General features: G+C 61.1%; 1 protein-coding gene across 1 annotated transcript; it reads right to left on the bottom strand.

Moving 5' to 3' along the window:
* Positions 1–1,227: 1,227 nt before the first annotated feature.
* Positions 1,228–13,122, bottom strand: SLC7A8 (solute carrier family 7 member 8). Its single transcript, XM_048820329.2, has 11 exons — positions 11,281–13,122; positions 8,597–8,801; positions 8,365–8,516; positions 7,034–7,159; positions 6,406–6,559; positions 5,927–6,050; positions 4,993–5,096; positions 4,699–4,795; positions 4,339–4,488; positions 1,804–1,981; positions 1,228–1,618 (listed from the first exon to the last, which is right to left on the bottom strand). The coding sequence occupies exons 1-11, from the start codon at positions 11,405–11,407 to the stop codon at positions 1,488–1,490; spliced, it is 1,548 nt and encodes a 515-aa protein (XP_048676286.1). The 5' UTR covers positions 11,408–13,122; the 3' UTR covers positions 1,228–1,487.
* Positions 13,123–18,749: the final 5,627 nt, after the last annotated feature.

The following is an 18,749-nucleotide window of genomic DNA, read 5'->3' as shown; positions in this document are numbered from 1 at the left end:
TTCAAATAACACCCCAACTTCACCCCTCTCAGCCCCCAGCCCCGCCCCATGCCCCACAAGCCACATCCACTGATTGACTCCACCCCCGCTAGCCCAGCCCTGTCCTCCCAGCCCTGCTGCCAGTGCCCCTCACTCCCGACCCGCAGCCCCTGCTAGCCCAGCCCTGCACCCCTGCTCTGCCGGTGCCCCTCACTCCCAACCTGCAGCCCCCACTAGCCCAGCCTTGGGCCCCCCAGGCCTGCCAGTGCCCCTCCCTCTGGGCCCGCAGCCCCTGCTAGGGTAACCAGACAGCAAATGTGAAAAATCGGGACGAGGGGGGGGTAATAGGAGTCTATGTAAGAAAAAGACCCCAAAATCGGGACTGTCCCTATAAAATTGGGACATCTGGTCACCCTAGCCCCTGCTAGCCCAGCCCTGCACCCCTCCTCCCCCGCAGCCCTGCTGGTGCCCCTCACTCCTGACCTGCAGCCCCTGCCCACCCCAGCTCTGCCAGTGTCCCTCACTCCTGACCCACAGTCCCCTGCTAGCCTAGCCCTGGGCTTCCCACCCTCTACCCCACACAGTTGCCCTGGGCCCGTCAGCCCAGTGGGGCAGGCCTGAGGTGTGAGGGCCATCACTGGCCACAAGGTGGCACCATTACATGAAAAATCCCATCCCAGGTGCTGTGGGAAGGCCACTGGCTGGGGGGGAGGGGGGGAAGCTACTGGCATGGGGTGGGCACTATGGGGCAGGGATCGCTATGTGTGGGGGAGCTCCTAAGAAGGGGTGCAGTGGGGGGCACTGGCTGGGGGTGCAGGTCCCAGCAGGGGGTGCTGGAAGGCACTAGGTGGGGGGGGCCCCCAGCAGGGGGGGCTATGGGTGTAGGTTCCAAAAGGGGGGAATTACAGGGGTCTCAATAGTGGATGCTATGGGGTGCCAGGGGAGTGCCAATAGGGGGCACTGGGGGGTCTCAGCATGGGGTGCAGGGGGGATCTCAGCATCGGGTGCAGGGGGTCCCAGCAGGGAGCACTGGGGGGGTCCCATGGGAGTGCAAACAGGGAGCACTAAGGGGTCCCAGGAAGGGCGTCTCAGCAGGGTCCCTGTGGGTCCCAGCAGGGGGCACTGGGAGGGGCCCAAGAAGGGTCCCGGGGGTCCCAGCAAGGTGCATTATGCGGGATGCCAGCAGGGGGCGGTTATGGGGGTTCCCAGTCCTCAATGTCCTCAGCCCCCCAGCTAGGCTCCACAGCGTTGAGGTCATTGTATTTATTACATCAAAAACCAGAGACAAACGGTCGAAAGGCCACAAATTTGGGGCCCGAACGTCGGGGGCCAGAGAACAGGGTTAAGGCATCTGTGAGTGATGGAGCTCCCACCTCTGGCAGCAGGGGGTGCTGTGGGGAGCGGGGCAGGGGCCGTGGGGAGCCGTGGAGAGCGGGGCGGGGGCCGTGGGGAGTGGGCCGTTGGCAGGGGCAGGCGTTGTGGGGTGCAGTCCATGGCAGGGTGGGGGCTCAGTCGTGGGGCTGGTTGGGGTCCCCGCTGTTGCACATGGGTTCCAGCTGCTCGGTGCGGTCAGGGTTGGGGGGCTCCATCTCAGGGTACACCACCCCACACAGCTTCTGGGCCACCCGCGTCACTGCCGCTGGAGGGAGACGGGGGGGTTAGAGAGCAGGGGGGCACGGGCCCTTCCTCCGCCCCCTGGCCAGCTGCTCCCCTTCCCCCGCTCGGCTGCACCCCAGCTGTGCCCCCTTTCCCCCGCTCCCAGGCCGGCTGCCCCCAAACCCCCGTCCCTTGCACAGCCGGCTGCGCCCCCTTTCCCCCACTCACCCAGGCAGGTGTAGACGGCGGGTGGCTTGCGGTGCCAGGCCACGCCCAGCCCGTAGACGGGCACCCCGCTCAGCATGATGGCCAGCCCCACGCCGCACACCACCGGCTCCGACCACAGGCTGAAGACCAGCAGGAAGGCCCAGAAGAGCAGGTAGACGACGGGGAAGAACAGGCTGACCTGGGGGGGACATGGGGCTCAGCCGGGGTCGAGGCATACAGGCGGCAGTGGGGCAGGGCTCACCTTCATGCGGTGGGCAGGATATGCAGGGTGGGGCTCACCTTGGTGCGGTTCAGCACGTGGGGCAAATGGGGCAGGGTAGGGGGTGGGGCATGTGGGGCAGGAGGCAAGCCCTGGGGGCAGGGCACACAGGGGAGGGGATGGACTCACCTTGATAGGCCTGGCCATGTGGGAATGGGGATGGGGAATGGGGGCAGGGGGTGGGCTCACCTTGATGGACCGGGCCATGTGGGGCTGGGGCGGGGAATGGGGGCAGGGCAGGGGGTGGGCTCACCTTGATGGGCCGGGCCATGTGGGGCTGGGGGCGGGGAATGGGGGCAGGGCAGGGGGTGGCCTCACCTTGATGGGCCGGGCCATGTGGGGCTGGGGGCGGGGAATGGGGGCAGGGCAGGGGGTGGGCTCACCTTGATGGGCCGGGCCATGTGGGGCTGGGGGCGGGGAATGGGGGCTGGGGCAGGGGGTGGGCTCACCTTGATGGGCCGGGCCATGTGGGGCAGGGGGCGGGGAATGGGGGCAGGGCAGGGGGTGGGCTCACCGTGATGGGCCGGGCCATGTGGGGCAGGGGGTGGGCTCACCTTGATGGGCCGGGCCATGTGGGGCAGGGGGCGGGGAATGGGGGCAGGGCAGGGGGTGGGCTCACCGTGATGGGCCGGGCCATGTGGGGCAGGGGGTGGGCTCACCTTGATGGGCCAGGCCATGTGGGGCAGGGGGCGGGGAATGGGGGCAGGGCAGGGGGTGGGCTCACCTTGATGGGCCGGGCCATGTGGGGCTGGGGGCGGGGAATGGGGGCTGGGGCAGGGGGCGAGCTCACCTTGATGGGCCGGGCCATGTGGGGCTGGGGGCGGGGAATGGGGGCTGGGGCAGGGGGCGGGCTCACCTTGATGGGCCGGGCCATGTGGGGCTGGGGGCGGGGAATGGGGGCTGGGGCAGGGGGCGGGCTCACCTTGATGGGCCGGGCCATGTGGGGCTGGGGGCGGGGAATGGGGGCTGGGGCAGGGGGCGGGCTCACCTTGATGGGCCGGGCCATGTGGGGCTGGGGGCGGGGAATGGGGGCTGGGGCAGGGGGCGAGCTCACCTTGATGGGCCGGGCCATGTGGGGCTGGGAATGGGGGCTGGGGCAGGGGGCGGGCTCACCTTGATGGGCCGGGCCATGTGGGGCTGGGGGCGGGGAATGGGGGCAGGGCAGGGGGTGGGCTCACCTTGATGGGCCAGGCCATGTGGGGCTGGGAATGGGGGCAGGGCAGGGGGCGGGCTCACCTTTATGGGCCGGGCCATGTGGGGCAGGGGCAGGGAATGGGGGCAGGGCAGGGGGCGGGCTCACCTTGATGGGCCGGGCCATGTGGGGCTGGGGGCGGGGAATGGGGGCTGGGGCAGGGGGCGGGCTCACCTTGATGGGCCGGGCCATGTGGGGCTGGGGGCGGGGAATGGGGGCTGGGGCAGGGGGCGAGCTCACCTTGATGGGCCGGGCCATGTGGGGCTGGGAATGGGGGCTGGGGCAGGGGGCGGGCTCACCTTGATGGGCCGGGCCATGTGGGGCTGGGGGCGGGGAATGGGGGCAGGGCAGGGGGTGGGCTCACCTTGATGGGCCGTGCCATGTGGGGCAGGGGGTGGGCTCACCTTGATGGGCCAGGCCATGTGGGGCTGGGAATGGGGGCGGGGCAGGGCAGGGGGCGGGCTCACCTTTATGGGCCGGGCCATGTGGGGCAGGGGCAGGGAATGGGGGCAGGGCAGGGGGCGGGCTCACCTTGATGGGCCGGGCCATGTGGGGCTGGGAATGGGGGCAGGGCAGGGGGCGGGCTCACCTTGATGGGCCGGGCCATGTGGGGCTGGGAATGGGGGCAGGGCAGGGGGCGGGCTCACCTTGATGGGCCAGGCCATGTGGGGCAGGGGGTGGGCTCACCTTGATGGGCCGGGCCATGTGGGGCAGGGGGCAGGGAATGGGGGCAGGGCAGGGGGCAGGCTCACCTTGATGGGCCGGGCCATGTGGGGCTGGGGGCGGGGAATGGGGGCAGGGCAGAGGGCGGGCTCACCTTGATGGGCCGGGCCATGTGGGGCAGGGGGCGGGCTCACCTTGATGGGCCAGGCCATGTGGGGCTGGGGCAGGGAATGGGGGCAGGGCAGGGGGCGGGCTCACCTTGATGGGCCAGGCCATGTGGGGCTGGGAATGGGGGCAGGGCAGGGGGCGGGCTCACCTTGATGGGCCAGGCCATGTGGGGCTGGGGGCGGGGAATGGGGGCAGGGCAGGGGGCGGGCTCACCTTGATGGGCCGGGCCATGTGGGGCAGGGGGTGGGCTCACCTTGATGGGCCGGGCCATGTGGGGCTGGCGCCAGCGCAGCACGATCTGCCCAGCCACGGTCACCCCATAGAACAGGTAGTTGATGAACCCCACATAGTTGATCAGGGTGTAAATGTCGCTCGTCACCAGCATCAGCAGCGTAGACAGGCACTGTAGGGAGGGGGACTATGGGGCGGGGTCATGCCGGATCCCGCCCCATACGAGACCCCACCCACCACCATGCTGCAAGCCCCACCCCTGTCCTAGAGACCCTGCACCCATTCCGCAAGCCATGCTCCCTGATCCAGAGACTCTGCCCCCATTCCCCAAACTCCACCCCCGCCCCGGTGACCCCGCCCTCAGCAGGCCCAGGTGACTCACAGTGAAGAGGAGGGCGGGGATGGGGGTGCAGCGCCGCATGTGGATCATGGCCAGCAGGCTGGGGAGGTGGCCCTCACGGGCTCCTGCGAAGAACAGCCTGTGGGGGGAGGGGAGACGTAAGAGTGGGGGGTAGAATGCGGGAGCTCCGGGCCCAACAGACCTGGCTCTCGGTGCCATCAGTAGGGTTCAGGGTGATCGTCAGGCTGCAGAAATTGGGATCTGAGATGGGAGAGGAGACTCCATCCCCTCCCCCCACCGCCAGGGCAGGCCCTGTGGGGGGGCGGGGTCACTCACCGGGAGGAGGTGAAGAGGGAGCCGTTGACACCCCCAAAGGTGGACAGGGCCACGGAGATGGGCATGATCCAGGCCATGACACCCAGCAGCTTCTCCCCGAACGTCTGGGGGGGGAAAGAGTGGAGGAGATCGGGGGAGAGCTCAGTGCAGGGGCAGGGCCAAAGGGCGGAGACAGGGCCAAGGGTAGGGGCTCAGGGCAGGGGGTGGGGTCAGGGCCAAGGGAGTGGGGTTAGGCACTGTGGGCAGAGCTCAGGGCCAAGGGGTGGAGTCAGGGCCTAGAGGAAGGGCTCAGGGCTGTGGGTGGGGCTCAGGCCAGGGGTGGGGCGGGGCTCACCAGCAGCTCCTGGGGTGACAAGGCAGAGACATAGGCTCCATTGGTGGGATTGGGGAGCTGTGGGAGTGGTTTGGGGGGCTGTGGGCAGGGCAAAGGCCAGGGGCAGCACTCACCACGGCCACGGCGTTGGAGGCTAGGAGCTCCTGGGGCGACATGGCGGTGACGTAGGCCATGTTGGCGGGGTTGGGGGGCTGTGGGCAGGGCAAAGGCCAGGGGCGGGGCTCACCACAGCCACAGCGTTGGAGGCCAGCAGCTCTTGGGGCGACATGGCGGTGACGTAGGCCATGTTGGCGGGGTTGGGGGGCTGTGGGCAGGGTAAAGGCCAGGGACGGGGCTCAACATGGCCACAGTGTTGGAGGCCAACAGCTCCTGGGTCGACATGGCAGTGACATTGGCCACGTTGGCGGGGTGGGGGGCTGTGGGAATGGTTTGGGGGGCTGTGGGCAGGGCAAAGGCCAGGGGCGGGGCTCACCACGGCGTTGGAGGCCCGCAGCTCCTGGGGCGACATGGCAGTGACGTAGGCCATGTTGGCGGGGTTGGGGGGCTGTGGGAGTGGTTTGGGGGGCTGTGGGCGGGGCAAAGGCCAGGGGCGGGGCTCACCACGGCCACGGCGTTGGAGGCCAGCAGCTCCTGGGGCGACATGGCGGTGACGTAGGCCACGTTGGCGAAGACGTAGACGAAGGTGACCACGGGGATGGAGATGAAGATGGCCCGTGGCAGGTTCCTGGGGAGGCGGCAGTGTGAGTGTGTGCAACCCCCGGATGCCGGGGTCCCCTGGGGTTCCATAATGGGGCACACTTTGACCCCAGGGAAGGGAGGGACTGAAGTCGGCAGTGCCCAGATGTCGGTGTTCCCCAGGCAGGCGCTGACAGCAGCTGTGGGGGGCCCAGATGCTGGGGTTCCCCCATCGGGCGCTAACAGCGGGGGCGGGGGGCCCGAACACCAGGGATTCCCCGCTGGGCACTAATGGCAGGGGCGGGGCCTGGACGCAGAGTTTCCCCAGCTGGGCGCTGACCTCGAGGTTCCCCAGAGGGGTGCTGATCCCAGGGGGGGCCTGGACACCGGGGTCCCACACTGACCTGTAGGGGTCGACCAGCTCCTCGGTGACGTAGTTGAGGAAGTTCCAGCCGCCGTAGGCGAAGGAGCCCTGCAGGAAGGCCAGCGCCACCATCCCCACGTCCACCGGCGTGAAGGCCTCGAAGGCGTGTCGCGGCTCCAGCCAGTAGTAGTGCCCTGTGCAAGAGTGGCACCATGGCATGGGTACCCCCTGCGCCCAGCCAGCCCGGCTGTCCCCCTGCCCCTCCGGTGCCCTGTCCTGCGCCCAGCCAGCCCGGCTGTCCCAATGCCCCCCCCCCACGGTGCCCTACCCTGCGCCTGGCCCTTCCCCTGCCCCTCTGGTGGCCTGCCCTGCACCCAGCCATCCCCCTGCCCCTCCGTGCCCTGCCCTGCACCCAGCCATCCCCCTGCCCCTCCGTGCCCTGCCCTGCGCCCATCTGGCCCAGCCATCCCAACACCCCCCCCAGTGCCCTGGCCTGTGCCCAGTCATCCGGTTGTCCCAACGCCGCCCCCCCTCAGTGCCCTGCCCTGCGCCCAGCTGTCCCCTTGCCCTCCTGATGCCCTGCCCTGTGCCCAGCTGGTTCAGCCGTCCCAATGCCCCCCGGTGCCCTGCCCACAGCTGGCCTGGGAGTCCCAGTGCCCCCGTCTCACCCTTGCAGATCTGCACGATGCCCATGATGATGATGAGCGCCAGGGCCAGGAGCTTCCCAGCCGTGAAGACGTCCTGCACCCGCGTCGCCCAGCGCACGCTGGCACAGTTCACCCAAGTCAGCAGCACTGGGGGCAGAGGGAGGGCTCAGGGTGGAGACGGGGTGGGGCGCTCCCCCCCCCCCAAGGCCGCCCTTGCCCCACCGGGGAGATAACCAGCCTGGCGTGGGGATGTTGTGGCAACAGAGGGTCAGCCCCACACCCAGAGCTGCCTGCTGTGGGGATCTGAGCCAGGGGCTGGGCTGGGGAGGGTGGAAATGGGGGGCTTGGAAAGGGGGGCCAGACCTGGGGCAGGTGGGCCCCAGGCGGGGGCTGGGAACAAGGGGCTGCGGTGGAGGGTGGGTGTGGCTGGGAATAGGGGGGCTGAGCCAGGGGGGGCCAGGAATCTGGGGGCCAGGGTGGAGCAGAGTTGGTAATGGGGAGCAAGGGAGGGGCTGGGAATGGGGGACTGGGTGGGGGGGGCTGTGGCGGGGGCAGCACACACACAGTGTTGCCCCCTGTGCCTGGCCCTGGCTCCAGCCGCCCTCAGAGCCCCACTGACAAAAGTGCCCCGGATGCCTGGGTCCCGTGCCCAGCTCCTGTCTGTGACCCAGCCTGGTGTGGGGGTGAGGGGGCAGGCCCCGGGCCCCAACAGAACCAAACAGCCCGTTCCCCCTGCTGCCGCCCCCCACCTGGAACCTGAGACCAGGACAGGCGGAGTGTGGGGGGGGTTCCCCCTCTCGTCACAGGGTGTAAATAACTCCCAGCCCAGCCCCTGCCAGAGCCACCCGCCGCTCGGTACCCCCCAGCACCCGCCTGCACCTCCCCAACCCAACATCCCTCCAACACCCCTCACTGCACACGCTCCAGCATTCACACACACCCCCCCCCCGCAGTCACCAGCACCCACAAATGGCCTCAGCACCCAGGAAACCGAGCCCCAGATAACACTCCCCCACATCCCGCCGGTGCCCCTCACTCCTGATCCGCAGTCCCAGCCAGCCCAGCCCTTCCCCCCACAGCCCTGCCGGTGCCCCTCACTCCCAACCCGCAGCGCCAGCCCAGCCCTTCCCCCCGCCAGCTTTGCTGGCCTGTCCCCATGCAGGGAGTGGCAAGACACAGGGACACACACGTGGCCAGACAGACGTCCTGGCCAGACAGACGCCCGCAGATGCTTTCCTGCTGACCCAGCACTGACTCAGCGACTCCCCTCTCGGCTGGGCGCAGCTGGTGCCGGTCTGCAGGTGCCAGCTAGACCAGTGGTTGCACCAATGGGAATGGCAGGGGGTACTCACGCAGACACACCCCCGCCAGGAGGCGGAGCCCACTCTCGGGCGCCAGGCAGGTGGAGAAGAGCGGGTGCAGCACGTAGTTGGCGAAGGTGAGGGCGATGACTGCCTGGTTGGTGGGGTAGATCACCAGCACCGCGATCCACAGCCGCAGGAACCTGGGGGGCACAGCAGGGCATGAGAGGGGGTCTGGGCCTGGCTGCCCCCCAGCCAGCCCCCTGGGGCCTCGCCCCCTTACCCGGCCAGCCCCCCGAAGATGTCCTTGACGTAGGCGTAGTCACCGCCGGACTTGGGGATGGTGACACCCAGCTCGGCGTAGCACAGCGCTCCCACAGCCGTGATCAGCCCTGTGATGATCCACACCAGTAGCGCCAGCCCCACGGAGCCCGCGTTCTCCAGCACGCCCTTTGGCGACACGAAGATCCCTGACCCGATGATGTTACCTGGCGGGGGAAGCAAGAGATGGGGATGGGAGTTAGAGACAGGGCTGCCCTGCTGCTGCCTTAGTCTCCCGAGAGCCTGGGCCAGTCGCTCTGAGAGGGGTAACCTGCCGGGCTGCTTGCCTGAGTCTGCCGAGAGCCTGGGCCAGTTGCTTGGAAAGGTGTGACCTACCGGGCTGCTTGCCTGAGTCTGCCAAGAGCCTGGGCCAGTCGCTCAGAGAGGGGTGACCTGCCGGGCCGCTGCCTGAGTCTGCCAAGAGCCTGGGCCAGTCGCTCAGAGAGGGGTGACCTGCCGGGCCGCTGCCTGAGTCTGCCGAGAGCCTGGGCCAGTCGCTCTGAGAGGGGTGACCTGCCGGGCCGCTGCCTGAGTCTGCCGAGAGCCTGGGGCAGTCGCTCGGAGAGGGGTGACCTGCCGGGCCGCTGCCTGAGTCTGCCGAGAGCCTGGGCCAGTCGCTCGGAGAGGGGTGACCTGCCGGGCCGCTGCCTGAGTCTGCCGAGAGCCTGGGCCAGTCGCTCGGAGAGGGGTGACCTGCCGGGCCGCTGCCTGAGTCTGCCGAGAGCCTGGGCCAGTCGCTCGGAGAGGGGTGACCTGCCGGGCCGCTGCCTGAGTCTGCCGAGAGCCTGGGCCAGTCGCTCGGAGAGGGGTGACCTGCCGGGCCGCTGCCTGAGTCTGCCGAGAGCCTGGGCCAGTCGCTCGGAGAGGGGTGACCTGCCGGGCCGCTGCCTGAGTCTGCCGAGAGCCTGGGCCAGTCGCTCGGAAAGGTGTGACATGCCGGGCCGCTGCCTGAGTCTGCCGAGAGCCTGGGGCAGTCGCTCGGAGAGGGGTGACCTGCCGGGCCGCTGCCTGAGTCTGCCGAGAGCCTGGGGCAGTTGCTCGGAGAGGGGTGACCTGCCTCCTGCATCTCAGGGGAGTGTTATCTCTGGAGTCTAATGATAACATTTAAAATGTCACCCCACATCCCCTCCTCTAGCCGAGCTGCCATCCGCCGCCCCCCCCTTCCCTGCCATATCCCTGTCTCTCTTTCACCTCCCGGCTGCCCTCTTTCCTGGCTCCATGTGCTCCATTAGCAAATTACACTGCTGCGACTGTGGGTGGGAGCCAAGGTGTGGGGGTGGCGGAGCTGCATGCCTGGGGTGGGGGCACAGCATTACAAAGAGAGGGGGATGCGTTCAAGGCTGGGGGGGGGAAATGGGAGATGGGGTTTTATTGGGGGAGGGCAGTGGAGATAAGAGGAGAGGGGGGCAGAGGGCCCAGGGCCTGGTGGGAGGATGGGGGCTCTAGACTCAGAACTAACCCCCTCATTAGCAACCAGCCCTTCATTAATGATCGCCATGGCAACTCAAGCGGCATTACAAAGAGGGTGCCCCTCACTTCCAACCCGCAGCCCCACCTCTCGGCTGGCAGAGAACTGTGGGGACCCCCCCACTAGGAGGAGTCGCAGGGGAAGGGGCACTGGGGGGGATCCTGGCTGGGGAGAAGGGAGCAATGTGGGAAGGGAAGGAGTGGGGCAGAGTCCTTAACTGTAATCTTATCAGGTTAAAAGAAAAGGAGTACTTGTGGCACCTCAGAGACTAACCAATTTATTTGAGCATAAGCTTTCGTGAGCTACAGCTCACTTCATCGGATGCATCCGATGAAGTGAGCTGTAGCTCTTGAAAGCTCATGCTCAAATAAATTGGTTAGTCTCCGAGGTGCCACAAGTACTCCTTTTCTTTTTGCGAATACAGACTAACACAGCTGTTACTCTGAAACATATCAGGTTAGATTTCACCCCATAAACTAGGCTATGGGGAGGGACTCTGACCTGGTGGGGGGAAGGGGCACCGGCAGGGCTGGGAGGGAGCAGGGTTGGGCTAGCAGGGGGCTGTGGGTCGGGAGTGAGGGGCAGTGCAGGGGGTGAGTAGGGGGCTGGGCCTGTCTCTGAGCCCCCAACCCCCCCTCCCTCCCACGCGCTGGCGTCTCCGGGCACCTGCTGAGCAGCACCATCTGGAGCAGGATTAATGGAGCCACCAGGAATTCACGGTCCATGGCTCCGATCCATCGAAGTGGAAAGCCCAGACCCCCTGTCCCCTGCTACTGCAGGCTGGGGCGCCTGGCTCTGGGGTGGAGTATGGGGGCTAGTTATACTGGGACTCCTCGTCCGGCGCTGAGAGGTGGCTGGCTCTGGGGTGGGGCGCGGGGCCTGGTTATACGGGGACCCCTTGCCCGGCGCTGAGAGGCGGCTGGCTCTGGGGTGGGGCCCCCTTACTGGGTGAGGGGAAGGCTGGCAGCACTAATCGGATCAGAATAACAGGACCACAAGGTGACAGGCAGTTCCAGGCTATTTATAGAGCCAGCCAGGCTGGGGGCAGAGGGGGGGAAGGAAGGGGGAAAAGAGAGATGGAGAGATAGAAGGAGAGAATGACACAGAGCAGGAGGGGGGACCCCAGTGGCCCCCTGGACCAGAGTTGGGGTCCCTCCTCCACACCCCCCGCCACTCACCTATGATGATGCCGCAAGCGCTCACCAGCCCGATCTCTTTCTTGAGCCCCACGCCACCCTCTGCCAGCTGATCTGGGCCATCTGTGGCCTTCTCGGAACCACCCCGGCGCCGCGCACCCTCCTCCATGGTAGGGGACCAGACCAGATGGTGCTGGGGAACACCGGGCACCGATCCAGAGCGGGCCGCTCTGGAATCACTTGTATTGGACACGTATGCCTGGAAACTGGGCTGTTTCTGGGCTCAGATCTTCTAAAACCAGAGCAGTTTTGTCCTGCTGGTTGTGATCTCAGGTCTTTTAGAACCAGGGCGGTTCTGTGTATTTCCCTCCTGGTCTGGTTCTGTGATCTGGCTCCCTAGTCCCCAGCTGGTTCTGTCTTCTTGGTTCTAGGCTTCGATCCCAAGGCGGTTCTGTCACTGTTGTTCTGGACTCAGATCTCCTAGAACCCAGGTGGTTCTGGTGTCCCTGGAACTGGGCCGGTTCTGGGTTCAGATCCTCTAGAACCCAGCTGGTTCTCGATTCCCTGGGACTGGGTTGGTTTTGTCTCAGTCTAGGTCTGGATTCCCAGCTGGTTCTCTCTCTCTGGTTCTGGAATCCCTGGAACTGGACTGGTTCTGTCTCGGTCTGAATCTCCTAGAACCCAGTTGGTTCTGGACTGGGACTGTTCTGTTTTACACTCTGGATCTGGTACCCTTAGATCCAGGCTGGTTCTGGGCCTCTGATTCTGGGGCCAGACATGCAGGTCCAGTTCCCTCTCACGCGAGTTCTGGGCTCTTGTCCCCTGGAACTGGCCCAGTTCTGTACCTGGCACTCTGATTCTGACGGCGCTGGTACTAGGCTCCTTCCAGAACCGGACCGGGAACTGGTTCTGGTGCGGTCCAGTCCGAGGTCTCTGGAACCGGCCGCTCCGGCCCCCTGCTCGCGAAATCTCAGCACTTGTCCCTCCTTGTTTACTCGTTCCCCTCTTCCGTCCTATCCCCGGCGGAGGAGGGGAGAGCGCGCAGCGTGGAAACCCAAGACCGGTTTGATCTCGCTCGGCTTCCTCCTTCTCGCCGCCTGCTTCCTTCCCCTGCTCCAGTTACAAGGGGCTCGCCAGCCCAGGGATATTCTCCTTCCAGCTGGGAATTCTTTGGGACTTCTTTCCTCCCCGGGGGCTTTTCTTGCTCCCCTTTTCTGGCGCCCAGTTCTCCCTCTGCACCTCTCACTCGCTCGCTCGGAGGTTATACAAGGCTCTCTTGCCCGGCACTCCTCCCTCGAGGACTTTCTCGCTCCCTCCTTCCAGCGCGGAGTTCTCCTTCTGCCAGGGGGTTTCTGCTCCCCGGCAGTGTGTTCCTCTCCGTCCGTCTCTCTGGCTCACTCCCTCGTTCTCACATGGGGCTGGAGCCCCGGTTCCCAGCGACCGACTCCCGGGGGACCCAGACTCCTCCCTCGGTCAGCCCAGAGCCACTTCCCTTCTGCTGGCTACATCCCTCTTTGAGTTCCTCCTCACTCCCTCTTTTCCTTTCCATCACTCCGCTTCTCTGTCTGGTTCTTTCCTCCTTTCCATCACTCCGCTTCTCTGTCTGGTTCTTTCCTCCTTTCCATCACTCCGCTTCTCTGTCTGGTTCTTTTCTTTCTCCTTTTATCGCTTCCTCTCTTCCTTTCTTTAGCACTCCACCTTTCTTCTTCTTGTTCTTTCACTTCACTTTGTCTTCTTTCTGTCATCACTTCATCTTATTTCTTTCTCTTTCTGTTCCTCCACCTACCTCCCTCCCTCTTTCTTTCTTTCCCTTTGCCATCTCCCTCTTTCCTTCTCTCTCCCCATCTAGCCCAGGTGCCCCCCAAGGAGAAGCACAACCCCCTAGAGGCCCCAGCGCGGCTTCCCCAGCCCTGGGAGTTGGGGTCAACCCCTCCCTGGATCGGGAGGCCTAGGCTGGCCCCTCTCTAAGAAACCTTGCTCCACATGTGGCAGGGAGTTCCACAGAGTAATTGCATCAACATAACCATCCATTTGCCCCCCACACTCCTCCATCAATCCATGCATCCTTCCCTCCCCAGGGAGCTCTCCTCTTCCTCTACCCCCCTGTGTGGGGGACAGGATCTGGGCCCATCTGCCCCATCCCCCAGGCCAACACCCCCTCCACCCCACCCCCGCTAACCACCCATCCCATCCAACCCAGGGCTGGAGAAGGAACTTCTTGCCTGCCCATCCCCCACCCCGTGCCTCCACCACTGCCATCCCTCCTTCCAGCCCAACCTTTGCCCCCACTTGGCCTTGGGAGATGCTGATAATGGGGCCAGGCCCAGACTTTCCCCTGCCAGCGGGGCAATGTGCTGAGCCGGGGAAGTGGGGGTGAGGGGAAGAAAGGCATGGCAGGGGGTGGGCGGGTGGATGGATGGATCCCAGAGGTGGATGGAGGCCGGGGGTCACCGTGCGCCCTGGTCACGCACACTCTGACTGTGGAGTCAGGGGGCCACCGGCTGGTTCCCCAAGAGCAGAGTTGAGAAAAGGGAGGGGGAGAGAGCCACGGTCCCCTCACCCTCAGGAGCTCCCAGCACCTGGGCCTAGGGCCCCTCCCCATCCTGGGGGCACCCCCAGCCCCAGAGAGGGGCAGGAATTGAGGAGGGGGTACAGGATGCAGAGACCCAAGGGGAGGGGATCCTGCTGTGGGAGTGGGGGTGGGAGAGAGGCTAGAAGCTGTTCTCAGCCCCCACCCCCGGCACACACAGACCCCCACAGCCTGAGTCAAGGCTGAGCCTGCCCTGCCCCCCGGTGGCAGTGCCCCACCATGGCCCAGCCTCGCAGGGCAGCTCTAGTGGGACTTTGTGGCCCCTCCCACGCCCCAATTGCCTCCCTCCTCCAGCCCTCCAGACCCCCCACTCCCTCCCTACTCCCCTCTCCCTCCTCCCTCCCTCCCCAACCCACCCCACCCCTCTCTACTCCCTCCCTCCCCCCCAACCCCCCACTCCTCCCTACTCCCCTTCCCCCAACCCCCCTACTCCCTCGCTCCTCAAGCCCTCCCCCAACCCACCCACTCCCTCTCTACTCCCCCCTTCCTCCTCCAGCCTTTCCCCAACCCATCCCACTCTACTCCCGCCTCCCTCCCTCCTCCAGCCCTCCCCACTCCCTCTCTACTCCCTCCTCCCGTCCCCCCCAACCCCCCACTCCTCCCTACTCCCCTTCCCCCAACCCCCCTACTCCCTCGCTCCTCAAGCCCTCCCCCAACCCACCCACTCCCTCTCTACTCCCCCCTTCCTCCTCCAGCCTTTCCCCAACCCATCCCACTCTACTCCCGCCTCCCTCCCTCCTCCAGCCCTCCCCACTCCCTCTCTACTCCCTCCTCCCCAACCCCCCACTCCTCCCTACTCCCCCTCCCCCAAACCCCCCACTCCCTCCCTCCTCCAGCCCTCCCCAACCCACCCCACTCCCTCCCTCCTCCAGCCCCCTCCCAACCCCCGCTCCACTGCTCCCTCCTCCCCCTCCCCAGCCCCGCCCCCTGGCCTCGCGCCGCGGCCGTTGCGACTCCCTCCGCTTTCCCGCCCGTTCCAACGGTCGCTCCCCGCCTCGTGCCCTGAGGTGACCGTTGGGCGGCTGGAGGGAGGGGCGGTTCTGTTTGAGTCCGGGGGGGGGAGGGGATAGTAACCCCCCTCAGTGCTTCCTCCCTAGGGCACAGCCTGCTAATTAGCTCCCCCTAAGTAGCCACGCCAGCTAATGAATTAAACCCTTCTCCCCGGGGGACGATAACTCATGGCAATAACCTGGCCATGGCCACCACCCCATTAACCCCTCCCCGAGCTAATTAACCTCTTGGCTCTGTCCCAGCAGCCCCATTCCCCCAGCATCTAATTAGAAACCCCAGTCATTAAGGCCTTTGCCAATAATAGCCTGGGCACAGCTAATTAACACAGGTAATTAATGCGTTAATAAAGACTAATATTGACCCCCCAGTCGCCCATGGCGCCTAACACCCAACTGATCCCCGCAGGGTAATTAATATGTTAAGGATAGCCTCACGGTAGCCAATCACCCTGCGGGAATGTCATTCATATCAATAACGATCATTAATATCACTGGCATTACTATCAAAAAAATATTAATTAACATCCCCCCTAATTTACATCAATAACGAGAGCCAATCACCCCTAATTAACATCATTCATACATAGCCCAGAGTTAATTAAATAACCAATAATCCCTCATTAATAAAGGGGCTACAATTAATAACCTCCAATATAATCAATACACCATACTCAGGAAACAGTCATTCAAAAGCCAACATGCCGGAAAAACCCATAATTAACATGGAGCCCATAATTAGCTTGTTCTGAATAATTAGCAAATTGATGACAGGCCATGATTAAAGGACTCATAAATATTAAATACTGCCTCAAAGGCCCATGGTAACAGATAAATAATCAATCAAAAGACAACCAAGAGCCAGACAATTAGTGAACAATCTGAAATAACTAGTAAATATCCACAATATTTTGTTGTAAAGAAATAACCCATAAAATAGGCCTAATTAAATACATGATGCTATTCATAAATAACCCACCAGACATAATAGAATAATACACAAAAGAAAAACGGCCACTTATAACAAAAGAACCACTGCCCAGAATACATATTCACAGATTATTAATGATTATTGGCAGAATTCAATTTTTATTTTGTTATAATTTTGATGGATCACATCAGTGTTTAGACATTTTTTCTTGATTTAAATTGTGCAGAAAAAAGAGTTAAAAGCATTTTTTTTCTAGTTTTACTTATTTAAATTTTCACCATTGTGGGAAATTAGAGCGGGATCGATAATGGGTGGGTGTCAGACAGTAATTATTTAATGATGGTAGACACTGAAATTCAAAAAGTTAAAGCTTTATAACTGATAAACACAAACGGTCACATGACAAAACATACACAGTCAATAGTCAGAAATCAAACTCCAATCATTTCTGAAGTAGTGGCTGTAACTTTCAATTATTATTGATGGAAAAGTTTTGTGTGTCTGCAGCGAAATCAATGTTTACTAATGTTGGCAATAAAAATCTGATCCTTCCAAGCCCAAAAATAATCCACAAAGGATGAATGGCCACTAATGACTGATGATAACTAAAGAAACCATATCAGAATAGAGATTCATAGATTATAAAGCCAGAAGGGACCATTCCATCTGAGCTCCTGGATGACAGAGGCCAGAGAACTGCCCTAAATATTTTACATCGGTTATTGATAAAAATCAATGGTCAATTAGCAAATAATTAACACTATTTGTTAACAATATTTTATAGTTAAGTGGTTATACATAATTAATAATAAATATTTAATAGCTAATAAAGTAAATAACATTTCAGTCAATAGACTACCATCATTAAAGTGTTAAGAAATAAAAATCAATATTAAAAAGTTAATTAATCATACATATTTGTTTCATTAATAAGGAACTTGATCACTTTTATCCAGCCATCACCATACATACCCTTCCACCCATCCATCCCCCGAACACCATCCATCCCTCTAGCTTCCCCCGCACTCTGCCTTCGATCAATCCATCCCCATACACACCCATTCATCCACACAACCCTCCCTCATCCCTCCCTCCATCCTCACACGCACTCACCCATCCCATTATCCATCCATGTCTCCATCCTTCTCCATCCATCTGTCCCTGGATCTATCCACCTACCCCCATTTATCCCTCCCTTCCAGTGCAGGCCGGCCAGAGCTAACTCCTCCTTGTCCATGTCCCGCACAGCATGGATTGGTTCCATTGCAACCAGTGCTTCTGCCAAGATGGTGCTGACTTCTGCATCACCAGCTGTGGACACCTCTTCTGCAGGAAATGCTTTGCTGCAGGTGAGGTTCAGGGCATGCTCCGTGCTTTGCCCCCTGGGTTCTGAGGGGCAGGGAATGGGGTCCGGCCCCCTCCAGAAGCCTCTGGGACCATGCACATAGTGGGCCATCATTGGAGCCCCCTGAAAAATGCTTCAAAAATGTTTCCTTCAAAAACTAAATTTCTCTGAAAAATTTTCCCTCCCCCCAAAAATCATTGTTGATTCGTTTTGAGAAGAGATTTTCAACCATTGCATTTTTCTCAAAATTTTCCGCCTTGAAGATTAATTTTTTCTTTTAGAAAATCATTTTGATGAAGTTCAAGAGGAAACTGACATTTGTCATTTAGCGACACAGGAAAATTCCTGTTTTCTGTGTTTTTTTAACTTTGCCCACCCTTGGCCCATTGGAAAAAGGAGGGGGAATGTTCAAACTATAAAGAAAGTGAGGGGGGAAACCCATATTTGCACCCTCACTAACTTTTTCTGACTGGAAAAATTGTGAAAATAATAGAAAATAGGGAAAATAGTTGGTGAGAGTTGCACTATTTCCCCCAACTCAAAAAATATGGGGGAATGGGGTGGGGGAGATGATAGAAAATCTCTTTTCCACCCTCTTTTCCGGGGGGGAAAGTAAAAAGCGAGTTCTTCCCCACATTTCACACATTTTTCTCCCACAGGAAAAGTGCAAAAATAGCTTTAAAAATGTTAAAAAGCGAGAGAAAGTACCTTTTTTAAAAAATCAGCTTTTTCCAGTGGAAAAAATAAAGTAAAAAGGAAGCAAAAATGTTTTTTTCCTGCATTTTCTCTCACTTTCACACTCTCTGTTTCACTAGAAAACAAGGGAGGGGAATAGTAACAGAGTGCCTTGCCTGCACACACAAACTGTACCACTTCAACTCCCTGGCTTAGTTAAATCATTCTGTACAGAACTTGCAACCACAATAAAATAAAATAATAATAATAATCACTTGTTTCAACCCTTGCAGAGAAATGTCCCATTTGTGGAGTGACCTGCAAATATCTGTGTCTTGCCAATAATGTGAGTTGCTCTCCTCCTTTTCTACCATTCTCCCTTCCTTCTCTCGTCTACATATGCAGGGTGATGCTGGTTTAACTAGAGATATGGTCTTTACCCAGTTGTGATTTCAATTTAGCATAAGGCTCTTTTGGAGTTTTAGCCCTGAACAATTTTGCTTTGGTTGTTTCAGGTCCCCAAAATGATCTGTTCATGTTGGCTCAAAAGCTCCAGGAGGATCCTGGTGTATGGGCCTCTGACCACTTCAGGTGTCCACGGTCCTCCCTGAAAATCCCCCAGGAAGCCTGAAAGCAGTGCAAAGGACTCTGGGATGCAGGTCCACAGTGCAGCATATGTGGCTTGAAGGTGCCCTACCAAAATAGCCCATATCTGATGGCTGAGCTTTGAAAGGCTCTTCCATTCTTAATTGAAAGACTTCAACCCAAAATTGGAGATGTGCAAATTTGTGCAAGCCTCACCATCTTAATCCCAAGTCTTGTGTTGATTTGTTTCAAGTCCCAGCTTTCAGAGCCGCTGACCCAAGTAATCAAACATACCATGCATCAGCCCCTAGAATAACCATGATTGCCTTTCAAAGCATGAGCTTGTATGAGATCATAAATTGGGGGTTCTTTTCCTTT

This window comes from Caretta caretta, chromosome 13 (assembly GCF_965140235.1).
Source record: "Caretta caretta isolate rCarCar2 chromosome 13, rCarCar1.hap1, whole genome shotgun sequence".
Classification (NCBI taxonomy): domain Eukaryota; kingdom Metazoa; phylum Chordata; order Testudines; family Cheloniidae; genus Caretta; species Caretta caretta.
This window is presented reverse-complemented; position numbering and strand designations above follow the sequence as displayed.